Raw genomic sequence first — 14444 nt, 5'->3', positions numbered from 1 at the left:
CCTGCTAAACGCATCGCCATATCCCCCTCATACACTGTCCCCCCCCCCCCCCACCCCCCTCATCCATCCAAAACCCCACCCTGACACGTTTTTTTTTTTGGTTATCCAAATGGCCAGAACATCCTTGGGTGGAGTGAACGCTGCATATTTTAAGGTCAAAAAGAAGCACCCGGTGAAATTTGCTACCAAATGTGATGCGCTTTTCACGACGCCCACTGAATTCTAAGCAAGTGATGGGTGACTGATCTGGCTGTCTGACTGTAACAAGACAGGGTCATGTAGGCTGTACTCAAATACACACTCCAATTGCATACAGCACACACACACACACACACACACACACACACACACACACACACACACACGCACGCATGCATGCATGGGGCGAAGAGGAGCTCAGACAAGTGTTACCAAGGAATTGTAGTCTCCACGATAATCCACTTCTCCTCTATCGTGTTCCATTAACCTCACAGTGTACACACACATGTTCCCTCTCTTAGCCCACACAGGCCCTCCACACACACACACACACACACACACACACACACACACGATCGTGCACGTCTGTCAGTGTCGGGGGCCTGTGCCGTCCAGCTCCATTGTATCTGCATGAGGCTGAGATAATGGCATCTGTCGCTGCTCCTTTTGTCAGCCCCGGCCCCGGCCCCTGCTCACTGCTGGTCCCCATTAGCTGGCTGCTGGCCCGCTGGCCTCTCCGCTCCACGCTCTGCTGCCTGACCGAGAAAAACGCAGGAGACGCCTGTCCCTTCCTCTAACTCCCACTTTCGTTATCCTTCCCCTCTCCTGTCCCTCTCCGGCTCCTCCCTCTGCTGCAGATTAAGAGCAGTCAAGGTAGTTTGGTAAACTGGAAAGGTGTGAATTAAAAGGAGGATATCTGAAGGTGGGTGTGTTTCAGTTTGTTATAAGACTCAATTGCAACAGAAGGCTCACACTATAGTTTCTTTTTTGTTTGTTGGATAGCAATATGTGGAAAGACTGTTTGAAAAATGGGATTAAATAATTTTTCTACCTCAATATCCCTTGAAACCCAAACTCTGGCGTTTTGCAACACAGGTATTGAAACGTTGCAAATTAATCAATCAAATAGACTTTACAGCTGCAACTACCAGTTATTTTCCTGACAATTATTTTCTCAATTAATCGATTAATTGTTTGGCCTGGAACAAAGGAATGTGTGGCATTCATCCTTGAAAATGTACTTAAATCATTAATTGGTAGTTGACGGTTACTTTTCCATCAAACAAATAATCCCATCAAATGTAACAGACTTTAATTAATGTGCAAAAAAAACCCCATCTGTTTAAAAATGAAGCCATTTTTGACAGGAGAAGGGTGGTAAAAAGAAATGTGTCACGGAAATCTACTATTACGTAAGTTTTACAACCCATATCTTTACCCTGGGGTATATTACATATTACTTTGTAAATATCACAGCAACAGACTCATAATCAAAGTATGTCGTTGCATCATGTCCCTTCATCAACAACTGGAAACTTGATACTTTCTCATTTTGTGCAGAAGTAGCAGAAGAAGCAAACATAACAGGTACTTGTCAGAGACGTGCTGCTGAGAGCCGTGTCCATGCCACATAATTACACTCAGTGAAGCTGCATCACCTTACCATATAACAAATGAAGCCTGTATTACATCCGTCACCTATCTGAGACGGCTCACTTAGTCTCATCATTTTCCCTCCTCGTCTCTCATAAGCAAGGCTAATAAAATGTAAAGATGGGAGATAACACGCGGCTGACTGAGTTTTATTAAGAACCTAATGGCAATATCATTGTCCTAATGATACTAAGACGTCTAAGATGAAGGGCGGGCCCGGCGAGCGGAAGTGAGCGTGACATCACAGGCAAAAGTATGTTCTGCTGGCTTTATTTCATTATTGGTTAAGCTTTCTTATTAGGGACAAGGGGGGGTTGGGGGGGGGGGGGGGGGGGGCAGTGTTGCCTTTGATAAAGCAAAGCAATTTCAGCAGCTGCTACGTTGCCAAATTACAGTTGTACATCATGCGGCCCTCTCTCTCTCCACTGCTTCCTCAACTTCTCCTCAGTCTTCCTTCCCTCCATCTCTCTCTCTCTCTCTCTCTCTCTCTCTCTCTCTCTCTCTCTCTCTCTCTCTCTCTCCATCTGTGTGTGATGTTGATCTCCATGTTGCCTGCACTGTGGAGCAGAAAGGCTGAGGGAAGAGTGAGGGACAAACCCGCTGAAACAGCAGACAACAGCCCCATCTAGAGAGAGCATTAAGTCACTGTATTATTCAGTGGCTAGCAGAGGATCCAGGTGCTCATGTACTTCGTATTAAGTTATGATTTTCATCAATTTGTTAATTAAAATTTGACTCAAACTCATGTTGGAAGTTTCATTTGTTGTTATTGGTGTTCAAATCACTTTAAATTCAGTGAGGGTGGCTGGTGTTATTTCATCGTGGCCACTAAGTAAACGCTTTCATGAAGTATTAACACACTTGCACACTCTGGCACAAGATGCTCAGGATACAGGCGTCCACCAAATTATATATTTAATCTATCATTAGTTAGTCTAGATTATAAAGACATTGCCATCCGTAATCTCAGCACTATGTCTTGCATTATAAGACACATTTTGATTTTACCGGTACTCGGTAACACTTAAAACACAGTGGAAATTCTGATCCACTTTTTATTGAAACTTCAGTGACTTTTTTTTTATCTCAATACACTTAATAGTTACTATTTATGTTGCTGTATATATTTGACACATTTTATTATTATTTTTCCATTTTATGTAGTATAATCTATTGCTACTGCAAACAGAATACTATGTAATTATGAACATCTAGTATTCTTTATATATATATATATATATATATATATATATATATATATATATCTTTTAAACTAAATGTATGCATTTGTTCTTTTACTTCTGCTGCTGTAACAGTTGAATTTCTCTGAGTGGAAACAACAACATTTATCTTTAAAAGCACATTTAAGATTTCAGTAGAGTAACTAAAGGCCCGGTGCATCGGCTCTGTAGCCATCCCGCCCAAACGAGTCCAAATAACCTTCAGAACATCATAAACACGACCTCTCCCCTTCCCCGAAAACACCAAGCGACTCGCAGATCAACAAACCATCAGGCTGACAGGTCTAACCTATCTGCCATTAGGCCGTCAAGATATCACACTTTGCTTTAATTCACCATCTTTCAGAGTGTCACACTTTATATTCCTTGGCATGGGAAGTCTACATGCGGATGCATAATTTATCTCAAATTAGCGCCTATTTGAGTAAGCATCAAAGCACGGCGGCTAAGGTTGGAGGAGAGCTTAAGGAACCGCGGGGAAACCATGGCCAGGATTAATGCGGGAGATTTTTATAAGAAATTACTGGCTTAATGAAGTGGATAAAAAAAGCTGTCAGTGTTTTATTGCATCTAAATTGTGTGGAAGTGGTGTTTAGCTGTCTCGCCTACTCCCCACATAATGGCTCGTGACAGTAGCTGTGAGGCTTATTTAACTTAACTGGTGAATAACTTGCATGCTGAAGCTATTCAGCGAGTTGTTTTTATGTGCACTACCCCCCCCCCCCCCCTTCTCACTCATAATACCAACTCAAGAAAACCTGACAATTAGATATTGTATTTACTAATTTAAGCATTTCAGCAAAAGTTAAAAAAGGTATTTTAGACTGTTAGAAAATATCTAGAAAACACAACCTTCTCTTCTTAACAGATTGTATGAGAGCTACAGCCAATGTTACATCAATAGTGAATAAGCCAGTTGACTCTATTGCTATGGTCACACTGCAGGGCCAGTAAATGGAATGGCTTCTCCGTACTGGTCCCTGTGGTTTTAGAAGCTGCTGACATATATAGTCGCTCTTTAACAGACAGCTGTATAGTAGACAGTGGTGCATGCTAACTGTAAATTTAACAAGTATGAGAACAGTTAGTGGGCTTGTGGAAGGGACCAAAACGTATAACAATTCATTTTGAAGGAACAGTGGAGCAATCCTACAGCGCCATCTTGTGTTTGCTTGTAGGTTTGCATTAGATTAAGAGACATTAAGGAGAGTGTGGTGCCTCGTAATTTAAAACAGCACAACAGATTGTTTTTTGATTTGATATATTTAAAAAGAAGTTTGTAGTTTAATAACATTAACAAAACAAAAATTTAAACTTTCATTTATTTCACATAGCATCACAATACATGAAATCAATCATCCATCACAGTTCTGATGTGCAAGTGTTTATCTTCTGCTGACTGATAGTGACTAGGTTGAGAACATCTGGAGCCTGGTTCAAGAAGCAAAGTCACACAGTTATGGATCCAGATAACTCGTCATTGCTGCTTCGTGAGTCAGGTTCCTGTTCTTTATGAGCAGCCAGAGTTCCCACATCTCACCCCTGAACTAAACACACAGGCATGAACATATTGTGTCTCGCTGTAATGGCAAAAGTAATGGAATTTGGTCTTTATCCCTCCTCGTTTATGCGTGTAATTGTCTTGGTTAGCTTCACTTTCACTTCCTCACCTCTGAATGCAATGAGCAGTGTTATGGTCGACGACACACTGACGGATGCATGCTTGGAATGGGTTCATTTTGTTATGGTGGATCCGGCTGAACAGAGCCAAACTAAATACACAACATGGGTTAATCATTCTGGGCAGGACTGAAACCGTAGGTGGGAGAAAAACATGCATGTTTCAACCGGTTCATATCATCATCATCATCATCATCCCAAAACGTTTCAGACAGACGATGTGGAGTGTGGACCCCAGCACCAGTCCTGCGTCTCAACCCAATACTTTTCTTTGTTAGATGGCAACAAATGAGGCTTTCATCATGACATGTGTTCATTGTTTCACCGTTGACTGAGCCATTACATCATTTTGGCAGTGCTTTCTTTTTTTAAAGACAATTTCCAACCAGACTTGTTTTTTTCTACTTTTGACTAACTATCACAAACTTAATCAAAAGTTTCAGCTTCAGTGGAGCACAACACAGAAAAGTTACTTTCACTGATTGAAAAGAGTTTAATTACGCTAATCTGCTGTTATTGAGAAGGAGGACATGAACTCTTTCTGTAAAGGTCCCAGTCTGGGATCTAATTTAAACCTTTCTCTCACACACACACACACACACACACACACACACACACACACACACACACACACACACACACACACACACACACACACACACACACACACACACACACACACACACGACCAAGTTAGATGGACAACACAATCCCTTTTCAGTCTGCTCACAAAACCTTGTTTTCCCTTCACGAGTGAAACCAAAAAGCGAGTTTTGGGCAGCATTCAGGTAGCGTGAGGTGAGTGGTGCTGAGAGAACGCTTGCACTGCAGACAAGCGTCATCTACATAAGGCCATCTCTGAACATGTGTGTGTGTTAGGACCAGCAGTTCACATCCACCATCTTTTTTTTTCTCTTTTTTTTTTTTTTTTCTTTAGCACAGAAGTGGTCGGGGTGGGTTCATAAAGAGACAGATTCCTGCAAACTAACGTCACCGTTTGTCCGTGAGCAAGAGGTGACATCAAGGGTTTGTTTTTCCCTCCTCACATTGTTCGTTAAGAGGGACCAGCAGCTTAGTGTCGCGGCCTTTGACCGCTTTAGGAAATCCAAAAAAAAAGAAAGATCCTGAACCTTTTCCTGTCCAGGTGCAGTTTTACTCTCTTCGACTTCCTCACAGCCAACGCGGTGCCGTGCATTCACCTGAAATGAATGCTTGAATTTCCCTTCCCTCTCAGCTCGAGAAGCCTCGACCCCGCTGTGCTCCAGTGCCGTCTCACCGTCTCACAGTACTTTGGGGGCGAAGGGATTGGGATTGGCGTGAGCCCCGGTTTAGTAGTCTCTCCTCTAGAGGCTCTCAGGCCCTTCTCCATCTGTCCTTCCCTCTCCCGTCTTTTTTTTTTTTTTTTTAATTTAGCATCAATGTTTAAACGGTGTTGCGCGGCGTGCCGTTCAGTGCGACGGCCTTGGTGCAGGGGGAGCCCACCGTCTGGGGGCGCTGGGCGGAGACGCCCACCTCAAATACTTCATGGATGGCCTTCCGGAAACAGTGGAAATTGTAGTCTATTAATCCTAAGGAGGCAACAGAGACACAGACTTTGTTAGGACACATACGAGTCTTGCATTGTGACTTTCATTGTCAGTGAAAAGTCTTGATGTTCTTGTGTTTTGCAAACTTTGAACGGGGTGTAGATAAAGCAACGTTGGTTCAGCACATGGATCAAAGGGTCATAGGTGAACTTATGTGCTGACTATTACAAAATAAACATGCACGATTGATGATTTGGTGCATTTTGGTGTCAGTGCGTTGCGTCATGTTTGGCTATTATTTGCGATGCACTGCAAGAACATCAAATACTCTCAAGAACTACTCACTAGTTTTCATTTTCATGCACATATTAAAGTTTTTGTTCCCCATAAACTAGTTATTCTGTTCTGATGATTTTTACTCCATGTGGAGACTGACAGGTGTTGATTTAACTTGATGGTTACTTTCGAGATGTTGAGCTATAGTTTGTGGTCTGGCCTTGTTTGTACTTTATACTCTCTGTATACATGCAGATACACACTCGCTGCAAACAATAACGTGGAAGAAACATCCCCATTAGCCTAATTAAGCCCAACGAGCTGCAGCTGATCACAGGTCTGTTACCTTTGCGCTCGAAGCTTTCTTCTCGCAGGATGCAGACGAGGGCCAGGAACTTGGTGACCTCTTTCAGGTACAGCACAGTCGTGTTGTTGAGCTTAATGATGGCCATGGACTCCTTGTCGTAGGCACTGCCGCTGCCGTCCTCCCTCAGACTGATGCGGAACAACACAACACCACAACGTTCAGGGGAAAATGTGAACTAAAAGGCTCGTTTGTGGATTAATTAAGCAAATAAACGCAGAAATTAAGTTGTGCTTCAATCAAAGTATCCGCAGAAAACACAGGGGCGAAGTCTATATCCTAAATGCTTTTTTTCTGTATTTAATTTGTCACACTCACCCGTAGATGCAGGAGACGTCAATGACCACGTCGATCATGTCACAGCACAGTTCGTAGGACTGCATGTCGACAGGAGAGCTGTCTGTGGCGATGTAGATCTTACTGACCACGTCAAACAGAAAGGCCTTCTCTATCCCCGAATTCTGCCATGGAGGAAGACGAGGGAGAGGAAGAGAAATGAAGGAGGGAGAGACGGGGGGGGGGGAGGCGTTAGGAAATGATTATATGCGGTTAAGACATTTTGTATTTAGACAAGGGGAGGGCGATATGATGACATAATGCTTTGTCACTAATTGGGCGACTGTCAAGAGATTTAACAAGGGCAACAACTATTCTCAATCATTTGGTGTTAAGATGTGAGACAATAGAAAAATCACATTTTTCTTAAGTGAAAGACGTAATAAAGTTAGTTTTGTCGAGTCAAAACAATCCAAAACCCAAAAGATCATAGAGGATGAAATTAACAAACAAATATTTACGTCTCAGAATCTGGTGAATTTTCAGTGTTTCTGAAGAGAATATTAAAAAAATAAATGAATTAGTATAACGATAGAAAAAAAATCTTTGCCGATAAATATTCTGACGAACGGCTAATTGATGAATTGTTTCAGTTTAAACTGTGGTAGGTACCCTTTAATATTTCTGGGTGTACAGTATTGAGGTTACGATCTTATTATTGATTTTGCATCAACGTGATGAAGTACCATCATTTAGTATTTTATTTGCTCAATTAGACATAAACAGAGCTGTTTGGCACATATTTTATACATTAATGATTTTCCAGAATTAATCAACACGCATATTGAAATGTAAACACACTGGTCCAATCATTTAAATTCACACACTGGTCCAATCATTTAAATGCCATGATAGTGAATGTTATCTTTACAACCCTCTCCTATAAGACAGACAAAAACAAAAAAAAGGTACGAAAAACAACTGAGCTTCACTTTTATTCAGTTCACTCCACAAATCTAATCAAAATAGAAAAGTTTCACAACTTGAATCATTCAGTCGTGACAGGATGTGTGCTGACAGACGACAAACATACAAACACAAAATAAAGCTAAATCTTGCGAGTATTTCCAAAGTCAGGGTTCAATTAAATGCTCTTTGAAGTATTTATCAGTACTTATTAAATGTAACATCAAACACTTAGATATTGTTGTCTGGATACCAGAACAGTGAGCTCATTCTGTAATCATCAAGTGAGAAGGTGTGCCACATCCACAGACCAGCATCACAATCCACCACCACCAGGGCTTTGGAGGAACTGCTCCCCACGAAGAGGCCTCAGAGCTGGCAGTGACTCACGTAACGCAGGCTGTCACGCATTAATCACGCCGCTCAGCGACGAACTTCACGAGAAGCTTGATTTACAAAGTGTTTGGCCGCTCTGAGTTCACTTACCGAGATGAAGATGTTGAGGAGGTTCTCCAGAGTGGGAAGCTGAGGGATGAGCTTCTGCACCACTTTGCTGAAGGCCTCAAAGATGGAGTGGTCGTAAATACTCGTCAAGTAAAAGCTGAAGGACAAAAAAACCCCAAAAAAAAACAAAAAGAGGGAAGTGAATAAGCAGTTACTAGTAGGGAACACTTCCTCTCACTTCCTTAAAAACACAAAGGATAGCAGGTAAAAATACAGATAGTCACGACGAGATCACATGACACTGGATGGTAGAGCGGTTAATCAAAGCTGATTCAGAGATAAAAACACGGGAATAAAAACTAAATGTTTGCAAAACTGGACACACATGACTTGCAGAGTTTTGTTACTGAGACATAAAAATAAACGGAGGTCAGACTTGAGCCAAATGGAACGGTCTGCATACATCTGGCAGAAGCTAAACTTTACATTACAGTGAAGAAAGCACCGGAGAGCCACAAAGCAGAGCCACAAAATAAATTTAAAAAAGCCTTCTCAGTGTCGCTGTATATCCGGGATGGCTCCGGCTGTCGAGCTGGAATAAACAAGAATCTCACCGCACATAAAACACAGTGCAGCGTGAGCCGACGCCGACCAGACATCAACAGGAGAGCTGCTGCAGAGATGACCGGGACGGGCTGTTTCTACACACCATGTCCGGTCACAGGCTGCAGTTAATGAGTGCTTTTAGGTTCTGTTTAAATGAATTATTCTCATTATATTCAGAAATCTATCGATTCATCTAACATTCTAATAATCGATGAATCGTTTTGTCTTTAAATTGTGATAAACAGTGGAAAAGATGTGTTTGGTTTTATTCGACTTCATTCAAAAAACTAAAATAGTGAATTTACAAAGAAACGAGAAAAAATTAAAATCAATCTGATATTTGAAAGGCTGGAACTACTAAATGTTCTAATGTAACTAATCCATAGTTCTTTCAGCTCTATGCTCAACAAACCCTCAAAATCAACAAGCAAAATAATCACCATAGCGTTTATAAAAAAAGGATTTAAAAGACTTCTTTAATCAATTAACAATACGGTCATGAAGTAACTTCCTGTCTATTAACAAAGTATTAAATCAAATAATCATTTCAGCTCAACTACATTTCAATCATAACAGCTCTGGGATGTGAAGCACAGGCCGTTGTTTCTTCATTAGGAGGTCAAAGAGGAATCTCACAGCAACACTACTGAAGTCACAGAACCAACCAGCCAATCAGCTTCTCCCCTCAACTACTGTGTCGCACAATCACTTCTCACATAGTTACACATAATGTCAGAAGCATCTTGATTAAAGACTCGACTCTAGGATTACATTACAAGTCATATGCCTCCGATAACGCTGATGTTGTACTTCAAGCCTACACTGATGTGGAAACAAAATTGGGACACCTTAATAAACTGTTATTTTCACTTTCAAACTCAACACTAGTTTAATGCAGTGGGAGGTATGACTGCCTGCCTGGCTGTTAACACCTTACATGTGTGGTGGTAGCAGGAAGTTGGTGTTTTAAAACAGATACTGAATTAACATGTTTGATATAACAACTACCGTTACAAATAACCAGACATCATAGGATGAGCTCCATTAGAGAAATAACTTCTCAGAAGTGAGGACAATTGTATTGAAGAAGTTATAAATAGGCACTGTTCAGACATGCAGATACAACATCGTACACAAATGAAGAAAACACAGTCTGAGTATGAAGAGCCCTTAATGCTCTCGCATGTGTTCACATATGGCCGTTATGACTGTGTGGTTATGGAAATGATTTTCCGAGGGGCTTTGATGTTTCTGATTATCGGCGGTACCAACCTGCTGAAGCTCAGTTCTAAGCTGCGACTGTGTTTTCGATCAAATTTGAGTAAATCCGCTCAACAGAACAAAGTCTTACTGTAAACACGTAATACAACGTGTGATTTGATGTTGAACAACATCACCGATGTGTGGGTAACAATTAGATATCCGAGGTGAGTCGATTTGATGTTGTGACGGTTCAGATGAACTGAAGGATTGAAAGTTCCTTAAAAGAGCTGATAAAAAAAAAAAAAAAAAAGCTGCTATTTCTTAAGATAAATAACTCATTAAAACCCGTCTGGATTATCTGGAAAAAAAATGATCACAATGCTAAAAAAAAGACAATTTTTGTAGCTGATGAAAACTTGAAGTTTTGGAGAGATGTGTGGCGTTCACAGGACAGAGCTGCAGTGTTGATTCATGCTTTGAAATAGTCAAGCAACCCTTTGACTCTGACGCAGTGTTTATTAGATGCACCTCTTTGCTGCAGTGCGTCTGTGCATGTGCATGTTTTTAAGGCACTATTTTAAAATGAAACGCAATACACAGGTAGGACAACCCGATGTCAAATGTGCCGATAAGCTTTGGTGTATTTCCATATTGGATTAAACCATCGTCTAGTACAGGTGTTCTTATCATAGTTTTGTATTGATGGGACTCGGGTGTTACTAGGAGAGAGACAAGGGCCTGTGTGCATGTTCTTTATAGCCACGCAGTAATAAGACCCGATAGCTAAACCAAACATGCACAGATAACAGGTGAGACGGTGTGTATTAGTGTGTGTGTGTGTGTGTGTGTGAGAGACACCATACATTGAAATGACTCGATACCAACATGTGATTGCATAGACAGCAGGGATACATGACGCCTTCTTCAGCCTCGCACAGGTGTGGAAGTGAAATAAGAAAATGTCACCTGAGATGCAGCTTCTCTAAGCTGGCGTCGGCCAGGTCGTCGTTGGCTCTCTGGTGGATGTCTCTCTGGGTTTCTATCTTGTGATCGTCCGAGAGGCCGTCCACTTTGTGGATGAACACCTCGAAGTTGATCTCCGGGTTGACTCGGTAGGCCCGAGACACGGTGAGATGAAGCCTGCCCAGGGCCTCCACATAGTCATCCTGTGAGGGAGACGGTGACATATTATTACACATGTATGCAACATGCAAATCTTTTCAGTCAGCAAAAATGAGCAGGAAAACCAACACACGCCATCTGGAACAGTGTTACAGGGATGACTCATGCACTTATCATCAGGTGTACGCTGTGATCAGCTTTAGACCAGGTATGAGGAAATGTTCTGCTGCATTGTCTTCCAGACGAAAACAAAGTCTCTTCAGATAGCACCGTGTGACCGACTGCTGAAACTAATTGAACCCGATGCACCTCCTCGAGTACAAACAAACCCGGCAATCAGATCAGCCGAGGCTAACGCCGCAGCCGAGATTACTTCTTGAAAGCACTTAGAGCGCCGGCATAAAAGACATGGCGTGTAATTGTCTTTTATTCTGGCCGTCCATCACCGGGTATATTCTCGGGGGCTTTAACTTGACCTTACAGCACTAAAAATATAGTTTTCTGTATGTGTGCATTTTCAACTTGGCAAAATTGAATATATGTGTGAAAATGAGTCAGAATATTGTCCGATTTCAAATGTAAAATTACATTATTTTTTTTTTGTTTCCAGCAGGTAAAACACCATGTTTACGACCATGTAACGTTAACTTTCCCCCCGTTCCTCACCTGAGCGTCGATGACAAATATCAGAGCCCCGGTTCCTCTGAAGATCATCTCGTAGTCGAAGGTGGGGTCGAAGAAGTCCACCTGACCCGGGAAGTCCCAAATCTGGAAGTTGACAAAGGAGCTGCTGGAGATGTCGTCCTTGTAGATCTTGTTGGTGCTCTCCAGGAACAACGTCTCATTGGGAGACATTTTGTGGAACACCACCTGAAATCAGAAATAATAATGTTTAAACAGTATAAATACAGATGACTCGTCTTGGGGGTTTTTGTGTAGAGTTTTCAGAATTTGCCACTGACCAGATTTGTTTTCAAAATATATTTGTCATCCATGTATAGACAACAATCCCTGGTGCTCAAATTGATTTGAATAGACCTCCTCACTACCATGTTTTCTTATGCGGCTGGTTGTAATGGTTCTGTTCATACAGATAAATACAAATAAATGACACATTTTCAGACATACTGTCCATAACCGTCAGTGTATTTTGGATATTCTAGAGAATATCCAAACAGTATTGCATTCTGGTTTACGCAATGATTCAAGCAATAAGACGTCATCTGGACGTCACATGCAGAGCGAGAGGGGAAAAGGGCACAACGCTGCAGATTCAGTATGACGCAGCACTTTGTCAGCGGCCTGCTGTCACACAGTAAGACAGTAAGACTGCAGCTGTATGAAGGGAAGTGAGGTTAAAGTTTGATCAGGGTGCTGCTCTACTGACTACAGTTACAGGTAGAAAATAAGTTGCAGTGGGTGATGATGGTGGAGGACCTGGGAGCTCTCTCTCTCTCTCTCTCTCTCTCTACCATTTTTAAATCAGTGTGTGGGCCACTGAGATCAAAGACCAATGAACCAGCAAAAAAAAAAGCCAGATCACATGTTTCTCAGGCTTACAGGAGAACGTTAATCTAAGACGGAGTGTGGATTATAGCAAAAACAGTGCGAGTGTGCACGTCACTACAGAAAACTGACGTTCATTACGTTTGTTTCTTGGCGAGTCACGCTACATCAGGCCTGATTCTACTCCCCCCCCTTGAATTGTAACATAAATAATAAAATGTGCATGTCATCTATTATTCAACCACAGTGCCCGTCTAAAAGCGGCAGACTTGAAGAATATAAGTGAGACAGCGAAACCTTGCAGTGGGATGTAACAGATTCTACAGAGCCTGTGTCAGAATCTCACTTTAAAAGCTTCATTGAAGATCATGGCTGCTAAAATATTAGGCCAATGTATGAAGCTATAGGGGGGGAAAAAACAGAGGCGCTGATACGCCTTTTATGAAATAAGTGCGACTGATATCTAGGCCTTCATCAAATATGTAAATTGATCACATGACAAGCTGCGTCAGGGTCTGGGTGGCTTACCACCACAGCTAAAACATTTTCCAAGAGAGATGACCGGTTGCTCTGGACTTGGAGGCCCATGAGGGGCCACACTGCACATGGGGGCGGTTGGTGTTGGGTCTCTAGGGGCCCCTTAAACTCATGAATCTAGCTTTGATTTAAACAAAAATCTGAAAGACCATGTTGGCCACCCTGCAGTTACCATTACTGGTGCACTGATTAAAAACAACGTGTAGGGACTTGCAGGAGGGTAGAGGTGTGGTCGGGTTGCAGTCACGTGAGAGCTACACTACTAAGATATATTTGGCATGTTGGACGAGTTGTTAAGCAAACAGTCACATGCTTTGACGTCCATGTGTCAGTAAAGATGCACCCCAGCGTCACCTGTCCACCTGGTTAATGATTCACTGCTGTAGCTGCACGAAGCTAACACTGGAGGCTAACTGCTCATTAGCTTGTTTTTTTTAAACTTCAGTTCCCTCTCTCGTGCAGCTAGACGTGTTATATGCTGGCTATCACATGTCACTTACGACATGCTAGACCAACTCGTTAGCTATTTTGGCTAACGTCGTAGTTTTAACATCTCCTCCAGTTTACCTTCTGTATGGATGATTTGCCGCTTCGTCTCAGACCCATGAGCAGGATTCTCGGCTTGCTGTCGGACGGCGCCGGGCTGTCCTCGATGTCGGCCTCCTCCTCTTCACCATAACCGAAATCTTTGGGGAACGAGTCCGCAGCCCCGTAGCTGTCGGCCAGCTGTTCCACCTCGTACTGAATCGACATTTTGTCGCTTTTTCTCCTCTTCCCCCCCTCCTCCTCCTCCTTTACTTGTCGGTCACCACACCCGTGTTTGTACCGGACGGTCGGTCGGTGTGCGCCACAAACTACCGTTACACAATGAATAGAGTTTGTCAATAAAGCCCAGGCTACTTGGAAACACCGAGCGTGATCCCACACATTTCGGATTTCCTCTCCCTTGGAAAAAAAAACAAAAAAACTAGCCTTTTGTTCCCGCCCCCTTGATTCTGATTCGCTCTCTGAATTCGTAGACGATATATGATTGGTCAGAAGCTCCTGTCACTCTACTGAGGTTTG

General features: G+C 42.3%; 1 protein-coding gene across 1 annotated transcript; it reads right to left on the bottom strand.

Annotated features, from left to right (window-relative positions):
• Positions 1-4177: 4177 nt before the first annotated feature.
• rragca (Ras-related GTP binding Ca) lies at positions 4178-14319 on the bottom strand. Its single transcript, XM_068735593.1, has 7 exons — positions 13947-14319; positions 12003-12206; positions 11181-11380; positions 8448-8562; positions 7038-7180; positions 6702-6850; positions 4178-6121 (listed from the first exon to the last, which is right to left on the bottom strand). The coding sequence occupies exons 1-7, from the start codon at positions 14130-14132 to the stop codon at positions 5976-5978; spliced, it is 1143 nt and encodes a 380-aa protein (XP_068591694.1). The 5' UTR covers positions 14133-14319; the 3' UTR covers positions 4178-5975.
• Positions 14320-14444: the final 125 nt, after the last annotated feature.

Source organism: Cebidichthys violaceus, unplaced genomic scaffold (assembly GCF_023349555.1).
Source record: "Cebidichthys violaceus isolate CVI_PGR_0920_01 unplaced genomic scaffold, fCebVio1.0.p SCAF_7, whole genome shotgun sequence".
Taxonomy (NCBI): domain Eukaryota; kingdom Metazoa; phylum Chordata; class Actinopteri; order Perciformes; family Stichaeidae; genus Cebidichthys; species Cebidichthys violaceus.
The sequence above is the reverse complement of the archived record's forward strand: the minus strand, read 5'-3'. Positions and strand labels throughout refer to the sequence as shown.